Consider the following 20,088-nt stretch of genomic DNA (forward strand, 5'->3'; position numbering starts at 1 on the left):
TTATTCGTGACTTAGGGTTTATGGATAGAGTAGTGCGACTAGATTCTTTCGCTTTGGCGCTCCTCCGGCGGCCCAATGCCGGCATCCACGCAGTAGCATCGGCAGTAGAGCACACGGATTTGACAGGGAGGGAGCGGCGGCGGCAGAAGAACGAGCGTCGGCTGGAGCTCGCGGCATCGCGTAAGTTGCCCAAACCAGAGGAAGAAGAGAAGAAGAAGATGGATCAAAGGAGGAAGAAGAAGAGCGATCCAAGCCTGGCGAATCTCGCCAAGATGGGAATGCAGTGGTACACGCTGCGAGTGTTCACCAACAACGAGGCCGAGTCCATGGAAGCTCTTCGCTCGACGCTCGAGGCCGAATTCCCAGATGCAAAGTTCGAGGTAAAGAACATTTTTTTTTCTCTTGTTCATGAAGGGAGTAGTGAATGGATTTCTTCTGCCTCGATGCAAGGTATGGTCTCCCATAATTCCCACCGAGAGTGTTGTTCGTGGAAAATCCAGGTTCGCTATGAAAGCTATGCTCAGGGGTCATATTTTCCTTCGCTGCGTTCTCGAGGCTCCAGTTTACAGGCATGTTATGAACGAACGCTCGGTCTTTTGCTTCGTGGGAGCGTTTCCATACAAGATGAAGTGAGTTTTCCTTTGATCTTCTATCTTCTATCTCTCTCTCTCTCTCTCTTTAAGATTTTCTAGACGAGATTTCTGGCAGGGCTGGCTATGACACAAAGATGATGAAAGGTGGCTACCCGGATGCTCATATCCCCGCGCCAGTCCCGAGCTATCAGATCGAGGCTCTTCGTGAAGAAGCTGCGACAAGAGAACGAGAGTTCAAGCTTGAACAACAGAAAAAGAAAGCCTCGGAAGATCAAGTTCTTCTGGAGGTCAAGGAGGTGGATGATCTCGAGCAGCGGCAGGGGCATTTGAGAGTTGGAGACATGGTTGCAGTGATCTCTGGTGCCTATCAAAACTTTCAAGGAACAATCCTTGAGTTCCTTCCGGCTGGAAAGGTGCAACTTCTTTCTTTTTTATCTTGTTTAACATTTTTTATTGTGATTTATTTCTTAGGTGAAAATTGTTCTGCCCGTATTTGGGACAGATACAGAGATTGAAGTTGATATGGATGCCCTTGTAAGCTATCAAGAAACAAGGCCTTGATATTTGTCTGTATCACATTTTCATTTAGAAAGGAAAAAATGTTATTTATTTTTAAAACATTTCCTACCAGTGATTGATTTGAAACTCAAAATATACAGATGTTTATGGTAATGAAGGTCATTTTATTTATATAAATGGCTTCTTATTTTAAGATTTTGGGTGTTATGTTTTATTTATTGGAGTTCTTTTACTAAAGTCAAAATGTAGGTAATGTATTAATACTGTAAATATTTTTGGCGAGAATTTACATATCCAAGATAAATAAAATTTACATATATACTTTTAGAGTTTATTGTTGATATTTGTAACATTATATTAACTTTTTTTCATTTCAGCTTGAACAAACATTTTTAATGAAAAAAGTAAAAATTATACTAGTGCATGTACTAAACTATTTAATATGAATAACACTTTTTATTGTTACTTTCAGCTATCTCCATATAAATAAAGTTATAACACAAAGGAAGGTCCCTTTTTATCCAGCACCATTAAAATGAAATTTTTTCAAAATTGACCCTTCTTTTATTGTTAAAAATAATAATTTAAAAAATATTTATTAAAACTTATTTATAGAATATGAACAATTATTAATAGCAACTTCAAAGATTATATATTGTTATATAGTTATATTATTAATTATATAAATAACTATATATTATCTTGGTTTTTTAATGGAAAACTTTCATTAGTAACACAATTAATTTTAGATTTATGTACATACTTTAAATATATTTTTACTATTTTTATTATATCTTAATAAAATAAAATTAATTATTATATTATTAGTATGAGTGGCTTTGCTAGATTTTTTAAACACCTTAGGCAACAATTTTATCAAGTTAAATTTAGAAAATCAAATGAGACTAAAATTTGCTTATTAATCAATTTTATTTTATACTAGTTTTTAAGATTTTATTTATCAATTAAATTTCTTGAATATTTTAACATATATAAGTTAAAATAAATAATTGATTTAGAGGTATTTATAATTTTTAATTTATTGGCTACTTTTATATGTTTACCAACTCTAGCGTCTGCCTTAATGGAATATGTTTACATTGGATATATCATCAGAATATTTCGCTAAAGGTATATTCAAATAAACTTGTATCAAGTTATATATATTCTACTTATATAATAAATTTAAATTCAACCAAAATTAAAAGTATTAAACTTGTATTTTCTTTAATTTCTTCTAATACTTCAATGCATTATGATAATTTTGTAAGGAATTTAAATTTTAATCTAAATTCTACTGAATAAGATTTTTATTTTATTAATTTAGTTTTGCTTTAACCATTTTTAGTTACAAAAAGTAATATATAATTATTTAACAATATGCATGATAAACAGCTTACCGCTCCAAGAATGGAGGAATCACAGATAGAGGCAACTCACAACAATTTGGTATTTCAATCTAATGACCACTTCTGAGCTCCAGCTTTAGTTTTAGCCTTCCCAGATCTTCATGGCCTCCAGCGAACTCAAGCGTTAATCTCCCTGACTGTCTGGAAAAATTATAAGAAGAAGCTCTATTACCGCTTACCTGATGGTTTCTTCACTCAAAACCTTACTAGCGGGTTTTAACCCGGGAGAATTTCACTTTGTTGGCTTTCTTCTCTTTCTTCTTTCTGGCTTTTTCATCCTCGCCAGCGTCCTGTGAAATCAAAGCGCCCTCGTCAAGAAAAGAAAGCAAAAAGAAGGAGCTCAAATACCTGTGGCGAGCTTTGGAAGACAAATGGGTACAAAACGAGCTGCCACAGCTTGTAAAGAGCGAACAGAGGGATCTACACAAGACCACCATGAAAAAGAAAGAAAGAAAAGATCAAACAGAGTTCTCACCACCCAGTAGAGGTACCAAAAGTAATCGGAGAAAACGCTGGAAACCTGGACAAAGCTCGTGATGTAGATGATATCGTGAAGATAGCTGCGAGACAAAATCACGAAAGAAGAATGGAAGGATCGGTGATCTCAAATTGTAGAAACAAAGAAGAAGAAACAAAGAAGAAAAAACCTGCAAAGTCCTCCAGTGGACATGTCAAAGCCGCCATCGATGAGATCGCCGCGCTCGTCAAAGGAAGGCTGGGCCATCTTCTGGAGCTGCGAATACGAGAGCTTGTACGCGGCCGAGGAGAGCAGCAGCCGGAAGAAATGCCTCCACGACACGGAGGAGCGAAGGAGCAAAATCCTCACTAGAATGTGAATGGCCTGGAAATCCCCACGGAGAGATCAAACTCGCGCATCGATGGATCGATTAGCTTACATTTGAGACAAGGATGAGGTTCCGCAGCCACTGGATGTGCTTCTCGTTCTCCTCCTTGCGCTTCTTCGCGCCCTGGTTCGCCATTCCTTCCCCCAAAAACCCTAATCTCAAGAACCCTAAAAACAGAGCACCTAGGGTTCTTCGAAGAGGATGGTCTTGACGCAGGCGATCGGTGGCGCTGGAGCTCGATCCAGGGCACTGCAATGCGCATTTCGATTGCGCGCCGCCCCCGCGGCTGGCAGTGGCGGCAAGAAGAAAGGGCGAGGAGGGCCATCGGCGCCCACAGGGCCGACGGTTCCCATGGAGCAAAGGGTCAATGTGGTGCTTGGCGCAAACATCTTCAAGGAAGGTAGCGATCCTCCCATCCAGGCCGATAGCGAGTATCCCGACTGGCTGTGGACGCTGGACAAGCCACTGCCGCCGCTCAGCGATCTCAAGCGCAGGGATTTCAAGTCGCTCAAGCTCCAGGAGCTCAAGCGCCTCGTCAAGCTCGACAATCGCCAGAGGATCAAAGACTCCAACGCTCTCAAGAAGAAGAAGTAGCACAGCGATCATCCTGTAAGCTTCCCATCTCTTCTTCTCAATCCTTTCAAAACAAGGAAGAGCTTCCCATATCCTTTGGAAGAACTTTCCATCTCTTTTTTTTCTTCTCGATCGAGTCAAAACAAGGAAGAACTTCCCATCTCTTCTTTTTCTTCACGGTCCTTTCAAAGAAGGAAGAACTTGGGCTTGTTCTTTCAGTGCTTCCTGGTGTGTCTTCCCAGCCAACTAGACATTTGGCCCAGAGTTACCAGATTCTTCACGATCATCCTCGCTCGAGCGATCATCTGTCTCACGTTCCTTGCTCTCTCGGCTACCAATGGCTGGACCACGGTTTGGACTGGCACTGCCGCTCGCGTTTGTGCCTGCCACATCGCTACACACATAACGAGTTGGAATGAAAGGAAGAAGAAGGGATGGTTTCTTTACCTGCGGATGCTAAGCTGCTTGCTCGTCGTAGTCCATCTTCGGCTGCTCGGACTGCTTGTGTCGATCGTCTTACACCGGCTGTTATTTCTTGCCTGAGGAGGGAGAAAGAGAAAAGCTTGTTTTCGGAGATGGATATGGTGAATTTAAACTGCTTACCCGAGGTCGCTGAGTTCCATGGTGAGATCGCTAATCTCCATGCCCGACAGTCTCACGGCAGCCATAGTTCCCGGAAGCTCTTCGCGAGTCGTTTTTGCAAGTTTTTCCATGGCTTCAGCTGCTTTCTTGATTGCCTGAGTAGTGATTGAGAACAACGTGAGCAAAACAGACAAAACGAAGACTAGGTGATGATTCTCACCAGTAGCGTTGGTATGGCGGCTAAGATAATGCCGCAGAGAGCGGCCATTATCTACAAAATCCAAGGTCAGGAAAGGAAAAGAAGGAAAGAAAGAGAACTGACCACGGATGCCATGATGCCGAGAAATACCAAGTGCTGTTCAGTCATTCTCCATGATGAGGAGCTCTCTGGAAATGTTCTAGCCACATCGGTGCCAACTACTAGACCCACAGTTTTCGTCTCGGTTGTTTCCGAAAGATCTTTGCTAGTTGATAGAGCCGGCCTCCTGGAATTTTGTTTCCCGGCGCAATTGAGCTTCGCCCATTTGCCTGGAGCTTCAAGAAAAAGCGGCCTGTGTGTACCTTTGGAGAAAGCGAGGCCGGAGGCTTGATGAGACGCTAACATCTTCAGGCTCAACCCTATCAAAACAAGAACAAAATTCCTTTTTTTTCAGCAACCTTGGGACTTCACAAAACTATTCTTTCACCTGGAGTTAGAGATGACAGGATCCCAGCAAAAGGTCGAACATGGCGTTGGGTGTAAGAAGTGTGGTTCCTCCCATCAACAATTCATCGAAATCTCCCTGCAAGGCTCTCGCCTCCCGCACCTGGAAAACAATATCATTTCTTGCAACGATTCTACTCCGATGATACCTCGACGGCGTTGAAGCCCCCGATTACAAAAACAAGCAGAACTTTGTGGTCGGAAAGCTTGTGTTTTGCCTGAAAAGAGACAATGTTAGAACGCTTTCAAGACTGTTAGTCATTGCTACCTGTCCAAGCCCGAACCTTCCCAGTCCACTTTTGAGAAAGCGTCCCACTGTGGAGGAGTGGTGTTTCAATCCGGGGATGTCACTGTTCGACAACACCAGCGACAGAAGCTCGTTGATTACTCCCCGATGAGTTCCAAGGAGGCGTGTCTCCCTCAGTGGATAATGCGTTCTCGCTGCAGCAACTCTGTGTAGAGCATTGAATAGTTCTTGGATCCTGTCGTTTAACTCCAGCTTCAACTGCATCTGTGAATATTCTTGCTGATCGTTGTCTTCCCAACTCTCCCATTGATCTTCGGACCAGTCATCGGGACTGGAAATCTGATTTTGAGCCTTGGTCTTTTCCTTTTCCCAGTGCATTTCAAGTGCATTCTCCAAGCCTTTCAAGAAGTCCAGCGACGGTTCCGCTGGACCTTTGAGAATCGCATCCGTTACTGCTTCCTTTAAGCTACGTTCTTCCTCCCAAGAGAATGGACCACCTTCCTTCGTACTATATTCTCCAGCGAGCGCGTATCCCACAATGAGTATGGTCAAGGCGTCCCTCAGAGATAGCACGCTGTGATCCGAGGTACTTTGCCTGATTAGATCTTCGAGCTGAGAAGCAAGAGTTTCAATCCCATCTGCAGCACTGATACCGAGTACCCTCTCAGCACTTGCAAATGCCTCCCACTGTGTAACTCGTGCTGCCGTGGTTACTTCCGCAGCAGCCTTTCCCAGTTGAACAAGACCCGCTTGTTTCAAACCAGCTGAACTGTTGAACAAGGTGGTAGCCAACGAGAAAAGCTCCTTGGAGTTCGTAACCAAACGCGATTTTCCCGACACTTCAACCTCTTCCTGCCTTAAGATATCCTGGATCCAGTTTCTGACGAGTAGAGCACCGTCCTTTGCTCTCTTCTCGAATAGTATGTCCAGTCGATTCACTCCCTGGAAGTCCCACGCTGTGCAAAGTGAACCAGCAATTTCATAAGTTGTCTCGTCACTGGTTTCAAGGACGAAGGACTTTTCTTCCTCTAATGTCGGTATTCGAACGTCCATTGATGGCCTTTTGACGGAAGCAGTGCTTTCTTGGTGTGTCTGACGGGGAAGAAACGAATAGATCTTGTCAACCAACGAATCTCCATGGCTGGCGGGTGTTATAAGATCGAGAGAACGGTCCAACAGCAGCAGGCCAGCAGTCTTTTTAGCTCGTCCGAAGCCATCACCAGAGATCTCCGTCAGCTGCTTGCCAACCAGATGTGCCAGTGGACCCAAGCTGAAGATGTCGAACTTCAGATCGAGCTGCAAAAGAAAGAAAAGTTCACAAGAGAAAACTGAAGAGAAGAGCCTTGAAGTACCTGTCCAGCGAGATCATGGAGAAAATGCGCGTGAAGTGTAGCTCCGGCAGGAGGGAGCTCATCCTCGTCCCAAGCCAAACCATTGTCGTAAGCTGGTAGTCCGGCACTTAGAAACGAAACCTCTCTTTTGGAGCTGAGAGGAGCCGTGGCAAACGCTGCGGAGGAAGGAAACACGAACACTCTCGGAGTTACTGCGCAGCACAGCATCGGCAAGTGCTTCACAGTAACAGAAGGACCGCTTGAATTCTCAAGCCTCTCCTCGGGAGTGAGAGCTTTGAGAACATCTTGGAGCAAGAGGTCTTTGTACTCGGTGAAAGCATCGGTTCCCAGCGGAGTATCTCCACAGTTCGAGTGAGCATCCTGCGAGGGACGGACTTATAAGAAAGACTCGAAGAAGAGAAAGATGAAAAGAACTTTACCTGTGAGATCGAAGAGAGTATAACGAAATGCTGGATCTTCGCATGAGTACGAATGCAGCGCAAAACATAGCGATGGGAATCGCTCAGCAGCTGCGACGTCACGATCACAATCCTCGAGAGCTCCTCCACAACTCCATTCCACACAACTGTCTAAGATCACAGCATTTTCAGTGATCACGCATAGAATTTCACCATACCTCGTCGCAGGCCGACGCATTCTCTAGCTGACACACACCCCGCGCTCCGAGCTGCAGCAAGAATGGAAGCCCGCCTAGAAAATGGAACGCTTCCAGCGCTCCATCGTCCAGATACACCAAGGCGCCTTGCAAATCCTCGGCTTCCTGGACAAATCCATCACAACAAGATCCAAATCGCGATCGATTTCTACCTCGCCAAGGCACTGCTGGCCCGCCTTCACCAGATCGATCGCCATCAAACCCCTCCAAGAATCGAAATATTTCTAGGGCTCTTGAGCATTTTAGGGTTCATGCTTTTTAACTTTGTAAAAAAATAAACATAGAACAAATGGTTCCAGCCCACACAGGAGAGAAAACTTTTTACCACGGTAACTTTCACTGGATGGTATTTACTTGACTCCACTCCCCATCCACGGCCTCCTTCCAGAGCGTCACACTGTTGGTAGCATCGGCCACTGCCAAGATATTCCCAGTGAGAGACCAGCTCGCTCGCCACACCGGCGATTTAAAATCGTGGAGGAGCTGCCCTTGCCACTGATCGCCCTCGCGCCCCTGCGTCCAAATCACCACAGTTCCATCCTGGGAAGCGCTGGCGATGGTGTTCTTGGGGAGCCCCAGATTTGGAGCCCAGGCGACGTCTCTCACCCAGTCGCTGTGCATCGAGAGCGGCGGGAAGCAATCCATCTTCCAGTGCCCATCCGCGAATTTCCACACCTTGACGGTGTTGTCACATCCCCCGGAGACGAGCTTCTGGATCAAGCCCGCGCGGCCATCGCCCAGGAGAGATCCGGGCGACGCCGAGGGAGCCCAGGACACCGAGGTGACGCCCACCGGATGGGCTTGCTGGATCTTCACCCTGTCCCAGGATCCATCCGGCTTGTTCGTGAGCACCGAGATCGTTCCATCCGAGGAGCCGCAAGCCAGGCAGAGGCCGAATTCGTGGGGCGCCCAGGCGATGCTATTCACCGACGCTTCGTGCTCCTTGAAGACGTGTGCCTGGATCCACTGGTTCTCGGCGCCCTCTTTCCAGATGATCACCTTGGCATCGTAGGAGCACGAGGCGAGGATGGATCCAAACTTTGGATGGCCCCAGCAGATCTGCCACACCGGGCCGTCGTGCCCGCTCAGCGTCGCCAGCAAGTGCTCACCTTGGGATCCCTGCGGCACGGAGAAAACCCTGATGGATCGATCCGATGAGCACGTCGCCAGGCGCTTGCCGTAGTAATCCATCTGCGCGTCGTGGACAATGTCGGTGTGGCCAGATTCGATGCTGTGCGACGACGGCAACTTCTCTCCCGAAGGGACTGGGGACGCATTCACTGCCGCCATCGCTGCCGCCATAGCCCCAACTCCCGAGCTCCAAACCCTAGCTCGAGGGTAGGCTCTTAACCTTGTGGTCGTGGGTTCGAACCCCACGGTCGGCGAAATCTCAGCGATGCATTGTTTGTGTGGCCTTTTGCTTGTTTGCGCTGCGCTTGGGGTATGCGGGCATAGTTTTGTTCTCGCTCCGTTCTAGCCTCCAGAACTTCTGCGTTTACTCACAGGCCGGGCTCTCACGAAAAGGCTGATCGATTTCATCCGCGGCCCAGAAGTAGAAGTGAAAGAGATTGGAGCAGCGGCAACCTATACGTGTGGATTTCGGCATATCATCAGACCGCCCGGCACTACCAGCCTGCGTGACGCCGTGAGATACCTCTCTCAGGACGACCACTGCATGATTTTCCTCGATGCTGAAAATGCTTGTTAAGCATTCGGACGCAGCTCTGTTACAGAGCTTTGTGCTCATATTGCTTCAACTGCCCGAGTTTCCACTGGCTGATAAATTGGTGCTCTACTTGCCGTGTGGGAAAGATTTCCATGCGTGACAATAGTAGTGGATGACAACGGGAGTGCAATTCCGAGGGAGAGTAGTGCTGCAGAAGTGCTAGTGCAGTTTGTGAGTGTCTGCGATGTCTCACAACACACAGTGCTAGTCCAGTCCAGCCGATCTGAATTATGTTGTTGTCCTGTCTCTAGCTTCATGAAGACAATCGCACCTGCCAATTCTGAATGTGCATACTCAAGCAATAGCTTTGGATTTGTACCAGTCACATGCCAATCCACTTGATCCATTTCGATATTGTAAAGTTTGCAGAATTCTACGAGCTCCAGTCCCTGTGATGAAACTGACAAGTCAAGTTCTTTGATCTCCAACTTTTCTACTGCATGGGGAACTCATTCAGTGTCAAGAAGCCTGCAGTCACTGTGAAGGTTTTTGACAGAGAGATATTAGTGAGTCTTCTTTGTTCTTACACAACACACCTTGCCAAGGGCTTCTTGTTCTGTCTGCTAGCATAGTGCACTTGATCCCCATTTGTCCCATGGTATTAGAGTTGGGATAGCACTATGGAAGGAATGAAAGTAGTCTCTCATGCAACATGAGGAAGAATTTTATATCTCACTTATATATGGATGGTATATATACATAAAAATTACTATCACATGGGCATAATTACATACCACATCATCTCTACCTCTAACATTCCTATTCATGATTAGGTGAAGCTTGAACCTAAGCTTGAATTGTGCCTAGTTTGAGATGATGAGTTTGGAGAGTTGATAAGAAAAATATATGAAAAACTCATTAATCAATTACCCAAAACTTGAATTTTGGTCTTGGCCTTGCTCTTGAGTGCTGTTATGACTTCAATTCAGCCATTAGCATATTAGTTTTGGCTGTGAATTACTACATATAAAAAATCAAATGGAATAACTCATATATAAAAGTTTAAATATAAAAGGAAATGGCCCACAAATAAAAATGCATGGTCTTTGGATATTTAGGGTTAGTATTGGGCTATATGACCTAGAGCTTGTTTTTGAATCTTGACTCAATTTTTTATGTAGGTTGTTGAAATTTTTCAATCTCTCATTAACTTTATACTTTGTTTGTTGCTTGTTACTCACCACCTCGACATAGCCTAGCCTAGTGACTTGATTTAACACTTCAAACATCTAACACATCCAAAAGTATTGCAAAAAAGATTGTAATTAAAAGGCTTGTCACTAATCTCTTGGCCAATAAATGCCATGCTAGGCTTAAAAAGTCAATTGCTCTAATACTATAAAAGCAACTGAGAGATGTGCATATGAGAAGGAAAAACTTTATATCTCAACTACATATCATCTCTACTTCTAACAACATTTATGAATTCAAGGGAGAAGGTTTTGAGGGATTTAAGATTCATTATAAATTGTACCTATTGTTTTATAGTTTAGTGAGGATTGTAGATGGAATATAACTAATTTTCCCAAAAAAAAATTTTCTAAATAAAGATATTAGATAAAGATGTTAAATAAAGAAATAGAGTAATTTCCACAAAAAATCATGAATGAATTCAATATTGTTTGAGTTTGCTATTTAAAATATTTGAACCCAGAGCCAGTAATAAAACACTTTACATAACATGCCATACAAAACATATAAAGCTCAAACCATAATCCACTCATATACTACTTAATTATCTTTTTTTATTATTTTTTCATCATGGTTCTTTTCTTCCCCTTTTTCCTTATTTTTCTCTTCTTCATTGTCATTTTCTCTAAGAGGAGATCCATATAGTATTAAATATTTAGAATTCTTTGCCATTTAGTTTTAACATTTAGTTTGTCCAAGTCAATTTTCAACATTCTCATCCTATCTTTCCCCAAATGATTTAGAAATTATGTATTTACTTTAATATATATATAAGCTTCTTTAAATTGGCAAAAAAAAGAGAATTTTTTGCCTTGGATTAGATTAAGTTTCAAGTACTCCAATTCCTCTCACATGGAGAGGCACATACACAGTAACTAAGCATATGTCATATTATCTTTCTAAGCTTAAGCATCTCATATCCATACAATTTTCACCAATTAATAAAATATTTTCTTTTATTATGGCTTTGTGCAAGAGGCTTTGTAATGGCTCTCCCTTTTTAGCCTCTAAATATATTGAATTATTCATCAAGTTTATTTATTAGATTGAAATCTCCTTTAATGTATAAAGTCATGTATTTTTGTTAATTTATATACATTTCTCTATCCAAAAGAGTATCTAAAAAAGTTGGATTCAAGACATATATTGCACCATGCAAGATACTATGCATCATAAACCATCAACCTTCACCTTTAATTCTATATTAACAATGAAATTTATGATTATATTCACTTTTACAGCAACTTTTTTTTTTCTTTTTTGCTACCTCCATAAGTCCTTCTATCATTCTTTCCATTACTTCAAAAATTAGGCCAAATATAACTTCTTTTTAATTTTCTAGATGTAGCATTTTCAATATCAGAGCTATTATAATTAAAAACTCTAAGCATTTAGTTCAAAAAATATCATTACCTTTAGCATATTATATTCACTTTAAAACTTCCACTCCTAACTCATGACCATGCGTCTCAAACCTCCCATAAATTTAGCATTTAGAAGCTAGCTCATGAAATGAACATATAGGTAAAATAAGTTTGAGTTGGTCACAATAACTTTTTAGAATTAAACTTTCAATACATTGTAAAAACTTTTAAGTTTTTTATAATAAAAGTAATGATTTTTTTTTATAAAGATATGAGAAGAGACACCTAGTGATTTAATATCCTCCAAGACAAATTTAGCATATAATAAACACATTAACAATGCAAAATTTGAAGAAATTCCTTCTTAAAACGTAAGTTTATAAGTTTGGACTTTCCGAAAGGTCACCCAACCTAATATTATTCGAACCTAAGGATACTTAACCCTAAATATTTTAATACCCTTAACCGATTGGAAAAAGGGGTGAATTTTTGTTCATGGGCCCTTTCCTTTTATATTTAAACTTTTATAGATTGTTTCTCGAGTAGTTCCCTTTGGTTGCTTATAATTTACTATGCTTTCTTGTAAGTTCATGCCCTCGTGAACGGAAGCTGAGAGCCATAGCTCTCCCAAGAGCCTCACTCTCTTAACACCCTACCCATCAAATCAAGCCCAATTGGAGCAAATTAGACCTGCCAGATGTCAATCAACATATAGTATAATTCCCTTAGCTAATTAACAAAGTCAAACCCAAGACCTTTTTGATACCAAATGTAAACTTCTGAGTTTGGACTTCCCGGGAAGTCATCCAGCCTAATATTATTCAAACCCAAGGATGTTTAATCTTAAATATCCCAAAACTTTTAACTAATTGAAAAAAGAGGTGCACTCTTATTCATGGGCCCTTTCCCTTTATATTTATGTAGTGAATGTGATCATGGGATGAGATTTGGATATATTGTCACCATGGATTCTTGGAACTTTAGGAGATAAATGGGGATAAAATAACCATTAAGGGCTCTTTTATCAAGCAATTGCTTCTTTTTTAGTTGGCTTAAGGGGGGAGAGATAGGGTGTGCTACATGTGGTATCAGAGGAAATAGCACGGGTTCAATTCCTATTGATTATAGGCTATTTAAAAATATAATATACCCTTGAGCAAAGTATATTTCTATCCCTAAATTTGAAATTGTATATATTAGTCAATAGTTAATGAGGACATTAACATCTTTTGAAGGGGGGGTGTGAATGAGGACATTAACATCTTTGAAGGGGGGTGTGAATGAGGACATTAACATCTTTGAAGAAGGGGGGGGGGGGGGGGGGGGGTGGTGTGAATAAAGACATTAACATCTTTGAAGGGGGGGTGTGAATGAGGACATTGACATCTTTGAAGAAAGGGGGTGTGAATAAGGACATTGACATCTTTGAAGAAGGGGTGAATCATATGATCATGGAAGGGGTTGTTACTCAATAGTCAATAAGGATTGTCACCATAGATAGTCAATAAGGATTGTCACCGTAAATCCTTGGAACCTTGGTAGATAAATGGGGATAAAATAACATCTTTGAAAGGGGGGTGTGAATGAGGACATTGACATCTTTAAAGAAGGGGGGTGTGAATGAGGACATTGACATCTTTGAAGAAGGGGTGAACCATGTCATCATGGAAGGGGTTGTTATTCAATAGTCAATAAAAATTGTCACTGTAGATAATCAATAAGGATTTTCACCGTAGATCCTTGGAACCTTGGTAGATAAATGGGGATAAAATAGCTATTAAAGGCTCTCTCATCAAGTAATTGCCCCTTTTCTAGTTGGCTTAAGGGGAGAGAGATAAAGTGCATCGTAGATCTTTAAAACCTTGGTAGATAAATGGGGATAAAATAGCCACTAAAGACTCTCTCATCAAACAATTGCTCTTTTTCCAGTTAGCTTAAGGAAAAAAAGATAAAGTGCACTATAATTTAAACTCTTATGGATCATCTCTTGAATCACTCCCTTTGGTTACTTATACAAAATTATGCAATTTAATGCATTACTAGTGACAATATTATCCATGTAAACCTCCATAATCAATGGATAAAGCTAGTCCCAAAACCATTTCCCAATTTTCTTATTTATTTTAGCATCAATAACTTTGATATATAGAACTATCAACTAAGCAAACCATAAAGTTAATTATTGACCACTGTTTTAAATTAAACAAAATATTAACGACAATAGTACCGCTATATTCACGTCATTATTTTTGCTAAAATGCAAACCTTTTATTTAAATTTTGTATTTGGGGCTCCTATCAGCACCTTATACAACCAAAATCCCATCATTTGAAGGAAATTGAATAATATTAAATAGAATATTATTTATGAAAAGAAACATAGCAATAAAGTTTTCAAAAGTTTGGTAATGAGTTTTAACAAGCAAGTCCTCTAAACTCCCATTTTGAAAATACTTTTTTATAGTGGAAGTAAATCATTTTATGCTAATAGAGGTGCCATTAAAAGCAAATACCTATTATAATTACCCACTCTAGTAAGATATTGAAATTTTAATATTGCTTACTAATTCAACTTTATCATCTACAACCATAAATATAAAAAAGGCTTCCTTAGCTCTTTTTTTTATATTAGCCAACACCACACCTTTACAAACTTTAATTGTTTATATTTCATAAGTTCAAGATGAGCTTTAATCGTTTTGGGACCTCTTCTATTGCTTTTGTCACATAAATTGCATTTCTATTATAACATTTTTTTGCCATATATATAACTTTTTCCATAATTAACATAATATTATTGCCTAATATTTTTTGGTGTTTAGCATTGCTTATAATGCTAAATCATGATCCCTTCTATACTCACACTCACAATTATAAGTTATAAAAAAAAAATTTACATTTTTTTTGGACTAATTATACAAATTGAACGTATTTGTCAAATGTGTTTATGAACATTTGTTTTGTATCTTGAACATATTCAATTGCAACACTGAACACTATTAAGTGCGTGATTAAAACATTTGGGATTCGAAGGTTAAAAGGAGCATTGCAATATGCTTATCCTCAAATGGTTTTTTTACTACTCCATCAATTCCTAGTCCACTACAATAACATTTTAGAAATGGTTGAGCAACACTTAGAGTGGGATGAATGTTTTCAATATTCATTTATAAATTTACTCCCTCAAGCTAGAGGAAAATAGCAATATCCAAACTCACATTACCAAACTCTAATGCTTTTTCACACAGTTTGTATCTACTAAGATGAAACACTATTTCAAAGATGAATAGTAAAGGTTGTGGCTTTATAAATCCCTATTAACTAGCTGGAAGAATGCTACTTCTCCTATTAAAGATAAATACCATCAATGCTTTATTTCGTTAAAATGGGACTTATTTAGTAAAGTGGGACATTTATTAGCATGTGTCCACATGCCATTTCCTAGTACTTAATTAATATTTATTAATATTTCTATCAGTTTTTTAATTTATTTTTTTATATTTCACAATATTATAACACAAAATCATATGAAAAGTTTTTAATTTATAAATTATAAAGTTAAAACTTCAATTTTTTATTGTTGTTATAAAAATGGCATGTGGCCACACACCATAAGTGGGATAATGAAAAGTCCCACTTTAACGAAATAAAGCATATCAGGAGTCTTTTCAATATTAATGCTATATGGAGTGATAAAATAGAAATGCTATAGGTTATATATGCTTTACAAGTTCCTAGTGATGCCAAGGTGGCAAAACTATATTTAACAAATAATGCCTAGAAAGGGTAAAATTCTGAGGCATTTGAGGATGTGAAGCTTAAATTTGTCAAAAATCAATGCACTCGTTACTTGGAAATGGGCTATTAAATTTAAGATTATACTTTTCTAAAGTTTGTCAAATGACTGGTTACTACAGTGAAAACTAATTTGTTCAAGAGCAATGAAATTACCATGGAAAATGAGGTTAATAAGGACTCTACAATATAGAGGTAGTTGCAACACTAAGTAGGTGACTCTTAGATTTTGGTTGTACTATTTTTATTGGCAATAAGAAGCGTCTTTTTTAGTATTACATTGGAAATATAATGTTCAATTAAGCAATAATACCATTATCCTTATGGAAGGCATTAAACAATTTTAACTTTTATTTGATCATGAGAGGATTATAGCATTTGATGGTGCCACTTTGCGATAAAATATAATTTCGATCACTAAAATATGTATCAAAATATAATGATAATCTTTAATACAAAAGAAGTATCTTTGGTTAACTTTAATGACTTTAATATGCTTAGTACATAATTACTTCATGAGTAATGCATAGGAGACTTGTATAAAATTATCATTACCTACTCAATTTAAGCCTTTCAAATTGTGGAAATAAATTCTTATGTTAAGCTTTAACACAAAAGACTTGGTCATATGTATTACCAATCTCTTCAATAAATGAAATCTCAAGACATTGTTATTGAATTAGTTTTTCAGCGTATTTCATTTATTTTTTGTGAAACTTGCATTCTAAGCAAACATCATCACTAAAATTTCTCACTAAATAAACATTGAATAACTAGACTTTTGGACATGGTTTATTCAAATCTTTGCAACCCTATAAATGTTTTAAGCCATGACAGTGTGAAATATTTTATCATATTCAATAATGATTATAATCATTAGATATGGATCTATTTTTTGATATGTAAGAGTTGTTATTTTCAAGGCCTATATTGAAAATCTTTTTAGCTATAAAATAATTTTTTTTACATTGATGGTGGTGGTGAATGCCTCAACAATTAACTTTGGAGCATTTATTATGATATAGATATATAACTTCAAACTACAGCTTATTACACTCCTTAGCAAAATGGTGTTGCAAAAAAGAAAAATCACATTTTTGTCAATGTTACTTGCACTTTGTTAACTAATATATATTTTGATAAAACATTTTACCAAGAGGCCATAGGCACAATGATATATGCTTAAAATCACTTTACCACAATTTCTTTGAATAATAAAATCTTTAAAATATTTTAACTAAACTCTACTCCTAATGTATCATGCTTTTTTGGGACTTTGGTTGTGTAGTGTATATGCATACCCTAATCAACTTTAGAAAAAATTAGTTCCTAAAAGTAAAAATTCATCTTCATAAAATATGCACAAAATGATACTATGGGGAGAAAAACTTATAAATTATCTTGCAAAGCCTTTATAAATATAGATATCACATTTAACAATTCCACTCTTCAAAATATTTTTTTTATTAAGGCTTGATTTGTTCCTTTAATTCCACTTATAGGAGACAATCCACTCTTACTTTTACCCATGGATTTTATTCATTTGTTATCATTAAAGTTTCCCTAGAGGAATCCTTTAAACATATTTGAATCAATTGATGCTCCTTTAGTTGAGGATAGGACTCTAATATCTTTACCACTTTTGTCAATGTTATAGCATACTTGATATGATGCTAATTCCTAATCACCCTTAAAGAAAAAATTATTTAAACTCATAAAAGAGCTACATCTCTTAACTTTCATTTATGAAGGCATGAATTTGTAAAAAAGTGTGAAAAATTATAAATAATTAAAACAACTTAAAAAACAGTCTATTGGGGTTAAAATATAAAAGGAATGTGCACATGAATAAAAATGCACCCCTTTTTCTAATCGATTAAAGATCTTAGGAAATATAGAGTTAAATATTTTTGGTTTTAATATTATGATGGGTGACCTTTTGAGAATTTAAAATTCAAGAAGTTAACCATTATTGAAAATGCTAAAACAAATGCTATGAAACTTAATAATTTTTGTGGTTTTTTTTATGCCAACATTCTCATCACTTATGATAAGGCCATCTTAGGCTCTGTTTTGAATAGAAGCTAAGTTATTTCCATTGAAATTAATGACATATATATTCAAGTGGATTCAACACTATTGGGATGACATATTTTGAATCCAAAGTGGATTTTTTCCAAAAATTATGGGCCAAGTAGTATATTATAAAACATAATTAGTTGTTCATGGCTTTTGCTAAGTCCATGCCCTTGACTACAATGAAATACACTAGTTGCTAAATGAGCCAGCTTTTGTACCCCTTTTGCACTTCTGGCTACTTGCAAATGGCAAGTCCATTATATGGATGTCAAAACAATATTCTTGAATAGAGATTTGCAAAAAGATATATATATGCATATACTTTTTAATTTTGAGGATGATATTGCCCTAGTGAAGCTAAATGGCAACTGTGAAAAGCTTTATATGGCTTTCTTGCATTTGGTCAAAAATTTAATACTACCTTACATGCCTAGGGCTTTCATTGTTGCCATGATTGCAATATATATGTGAATGGTCATGTTGGGAGCATGTTTATCATGTGTTCATCATAGGTGATGACCCTTATGCCATTGCTACTTTGAAAGCTACTTATAGCCAGCAATTTTAGATGAAGGACCTTGGCCAAGTCTCTTACTTTTTTGGCTTTAAGATCACATGCAATCCCAAGTCTAGTGTAGAGTCTAGTGGCTACATGCTTAACTACTGACATAAGGTCAATCTTTATCAATTTTGTATGCATGATTGCCACCTTGTCAAGACCTTGATGGTTATCAATGCCATCAATCTCATGGTTGAGCAGTCAAGTGTGCCTTTACCCGTTGGGACTCCCTATTAACATCTCATCAATTGCCTCATGTATTTGGCATTGATGACTTGCCCCAATGTGACTATCACCTTGTGTCTATATAACACATCACTAACCACCATGCATTGTCAAGCTGCCAAGCATATCATCCAATACCTCTAAGGCACTATGGACTATGGCATTTCTTATTCAAGAGGCAATTCACCATTGACATGCTTGCTAATAATAAAGGCCATCACTTGACTTCTAGCATTTGCCTTTGCTTCTCAAGAGGTGTTATTATGTGGGCTTCCAAGTGACAATCTATTGTGGCACTTTCTAGTGCAAAAGCTAAGTGCATCACACTCACTATTGGTAGTAGGGAAGTGGTCTGGGCTCAAGGGCTACTTGCTCAACTGGGATGTGCACAAGCTAGCCTTACTCCTTCTTGGTGTGACAACTTGAGCAGCATCACCATGTCCAAGAACCCGATCCAGCATACTTGCACAAAGCACATTGAAGTGCAATTTTGCTATGTGCTTGAGCTGGTTGACAGTGGCACCCTATCAGTCCAACATCTGGACATGCTAGCCGGAGTGTTGCCACATAGACATTAGGGCTTCTTGTTCTGTCCACTAGTGCAGTACTTGATCCTGATTTGTCTCAATCTGAAGGCATGTGAGAAGCCTCTTCCATGCATGTTTCTGCCATATTTTGCCACACTTGTTTGGAATTCTATCTTGAGTTCTCAGACATGATAGTCACCTGGCTGGCATCTGTTATAAAGAGCCTAAGAACGCCACTATCACACAGTCAAGAAGGCTGAAAAGCTGTTTTCAGCTGCCAGGAAGAAACACAATTCTTTTGATATGGGTGATTCCAGGAGTTAAATACTCTTCTCAGGTGGTAACTTTGGCAGTACACCAGGGTCTCACTCACTTCTTCGTCAAAATGCCTTTTGCTTGTGTGAGTGAGAAACTAGGTGTTATCAATTCAACTTTGGCACATTTGTAAGGAACAGAAGGTAGGTTTTCATCATGGTACCTCTAGGATGTGCAACTCATGAAGTCATATGGTTTGGCTGCAGGGGATGTATGGTTGAAATGCAAGCAAGATTCAAGATACGTGAACTTGTTATGACATTTGCATGCTGTGGTACCACCAGAATTGCGTCAGCTACAATCCAACGCCAATTGTGAGGCCTCCATATGTTGCTGGAGGGAGTGAGATTTGCAGACAGCATGATTTTGAGTGCCAGGAATGCAAGGAGTCGACAGAGCCCAAGTCCCGTCCTAGGCTATTAACCGTCAACTAAAGCTGTGAGAAGTGGCGATCCACTCATTCTGGGTGGGGCAAAGGTATGAACCTTGAAAAGCTGAAAGGTTCTAGAACGTTTCTAATCACTGCCAGCTCTCATTGCAGAGGAAAGAACGGTCAATTCAAAGCAAAGCATGGATCGTCCAATCCTAGATTCTACAAACGCATTTTGCAGCTTCTGGATGGCAGGATATATGCATTCTTGGAGGACGTTCTAGACGATGAGTGAGAGGCTGCTCCTGTTGGAGAGATATGCTCCAAAAGAAAGCTAAGAAACATAAGTCTAGAGATTGAAACCTTTGAACTGGCAAACAAGGTAAGTCCGTATTATCACTTAAAATATAATTACCTTTTAAGAAATATAAGTGTCTTTAGGTCCTTTTTGGGTTTAAAC

At 39.2% G+C, this 20,088-nt stretch overlaps 5 protein-coding genes across 7 annotated transcripts; 1 reads left to right on the forward strand and 4 right to left on the reverse strand.

The window, feature by feature from the left end:
* Nucleotides 1-20: 20 nt before the first annotated feature.
* LOC9659789 lies at nt 21-1,213 on the forward strand. Its single transcript, XM_024683902.1, has 4 exons — nt 21-380; nt 451-629; nt 709-1,006; nt 1,065-1,213. The coding sequence occupies exons 1-4, from the start codon at nt 21-23 to the stop codon at nt 1,152-1,154; spliced, it is 927 nt and encodes a 308-aa protein (XP_024539670.1). The 3' UTR covers nt 1,155-1,213.
* Nucleotides 1,214-2,538: 1,325 nt separating this feature from the next.
* On the reverse strand, nt 2,539-4,043 carry LOC9659272 (transmembrane protein 208). Of its 2 annotated transcripts, none has more exons than XM_002978970.2 (6): nt 3,418-4,043; nt 3,169-3,362; nt 2,997-3,081; nt 2,870-2,941; nt 2,701-2,811; nt 2,539-2,658 (listed from the first exon to the last, which is right to left on the reverse strand). In XM_002978970.2, the coding sequence occupies exons 1-5, from the start codon at nt 3,970-3,972 to the stop codon at nt 2,728-2,730; spliced, it is 990 nt and encodes a 329-aa protein (XP_002979016.2). In that variant the 5' UTR covers nt 3,973-4,043; the 3' UTR covers nt 2,539-2,658; nt 2,701-2,727. The 2 variants fall into 2 exon arrangements, with proteins under 2 accessions (XP_002979016.2, XP_024539713.1); XM_024683945.1 differs by having other exon boundaries at nt 2,539-2,662.
* LOC112349479 lies at nt 3,971-5,319 on the reverse strand. Of its 2 annotated transcripts, none has more exons than XM_024683947.1 (6): nt 5,208-5,319; nt 4,844-5,139; nt 4,742-4,792; nt 4,543-4,676; nt 4,387-4,478; nt 3,971-4,322 (listed from the first exon to the last, which is right to left on the reverse strand). In XM_024683947.1, exons 2-6 carry the CDS (start codon nt 5,123-5,125, stop codon nt 4,186-4,188), a joined length of 696 nt encoding a protein of 231 aa, XP_024539715.1. In that variant the 5' UTR covers nt 5,126-5,139; nt 5,208-5,319; the 3' UTR covers nt 3,971-4,185. The 2 variants fall into 2 exon arrangements, with proteins under 2 accessions (XP_024539715.1, XP_024539714.1); XM_024683946.1 differs by having other exon boundaries at nt 3,971-4,333.
* LOC9659273 (sec1 family domain-containing protein MIP3) lies at nt 5,143-7,698 on the reverse strand. The gene is made up of 7 exons (XM_024683944.1): nt 7,631-7,698; nt 7,440-7,583; nt 7,243-7,392; nt 6,824-7,183; nt 5,493-6,767; nt 5,374-5,442; nt 5,143-5,327 (listed from the first exon to the last, which is right to left on the reverse strand). Exons 1-7 carry the CDS (start codon nt 7,673-7,675, stop codon nt 5,214-5,216), a joined length of 2,157 nt encoding a protein of 718 aa, XP_024539712.1. The 5' UTR covers nt 7,676-7,698; the 3' UTR covers nt 5,143-5,213.
* A 20-nt stretch (nt 7,699-7,718) lies between these two features.
* Nucleotides 7,719-8,823, reverse strand: LOC9659791 (protein transport protein SEC13 homolog B). The gene has a single exon (XM_002978972.2). It carries the CDS (start codon nt 8,778-8,780, stop codon nt 7,815-7,817), a length of 966 nt encoding a protein of 321 aa, XP_002979018.2. The 5' UTR covers nt 8,781-8,823; the 3' UTR covers nt 7,719-7,814.
* Nucleotides 8,824-20,088: the final 11,265 nt, after the last annotated feature.

The sequence above is a fragment of the Selaginella moellendorffii genome, unplaced genomic scaffold (assembly GCF_000143415.4).
Source record: "Selaginella moellendorffii unplaced genomic scaffold, v1.0 SELMOscaffold_39, whole genome shotgun sequence".
Lineage (NCBI taxonomy): Eukaryota > Viridiplantae > Streptophyta > Lycopodiopsida > Selaginellales > Selaginellaceae > Selaginella > Selaginella moellendorffii.

Coding starts and splice junctions, on each gene's coding strand:
- LOC9659789 (XM_024683902.1), top strand. CDS start 21: ATGGATAGAGTAGTGCGACTAGATTCTTTCGCTTTGGCGCTCCTCCGG. Junction 381..450: donor TCCCAGATGCAAAGTTCGAG/GTAAAGAACATT, acceptor CCTCGATGCAAG/GTATGGTCTCCCATAATTCC. Junction 1,007..1,064: donor AGTTCCTTCCGGCTGGAAAG/GTGCAACTTCTT, acceptor TTTATTTCTTAG/GTGAAAATTGTTCTGCCCGT.
- LOC9659272 (XM_002978970.2), bottom strand. CDS start 3,972: ATGATCGCTGTGCTACTTCTTCTTCTTGAGAGCGTTGGAGTCTTTGAT. Junction 3,363..3,417: donor ACCTCATCCTTGTCTCAAAT/GTAAGCTAATCG, acceptor GGGGATTTCCAG/GCCATTCACATTCTAGTGAG. Junction 2,812..2,869: donor TCTTCCAAAGCTCGCCACAG/GTATTTGAGCTC, acceptor TTGATTTCACAG/GACGCTGGCGAGGATGAAAA.
- LOC112349479 (XM_024683946.1), bottom strand. CDS start 5,125: ATGTTAGCGTCTCATCAAGCCTCCGGCCTCGCTTTCTCCAAAGGTACA. Junction 4,793..4,843: donor TCGGCATCATGGCATCCGTG/GTCAGTTCTCTT, acceptor TGGATTTTGTAG/ATAATGGCCGCTCTCTGCGG. Junction 4,677..4,741: donor CCGCCATACCAACGCTACTG/GTGAGAATCATC, acceptor ATCACTACTCAG/GCAATCAAGAAAGCAGCTGA.
- LOC9659273 (XM_024683944.1), bottom strand. CDS start 7,675: ATGGCGATCGATCTGGTGAAGGCGGGCCAGCAGTGCCTTGGCGAG. Junction 7,184..7,242: donor TACTCTCTTCGATCTCACAG/GTAAAGTTCTTT, acceptor CGTCCCTCGCAG/GATGCTCACTCGAACTGTGG. Junction 5,328..5,373: donor GGGGCTTCAACGCCGTCGAG/GTATCATCGGAG, acceptor ATTGTTTTCCAG/GTGCGGGAGGCGAGAGCCTT.
- LOC9659791 (XM_002978972.2), bottom strand. CDS start 8,780: ATGGCGGCAGCGATGGCGGCAGTGAATGCGTCCCCAGTCCCTTCGGGA.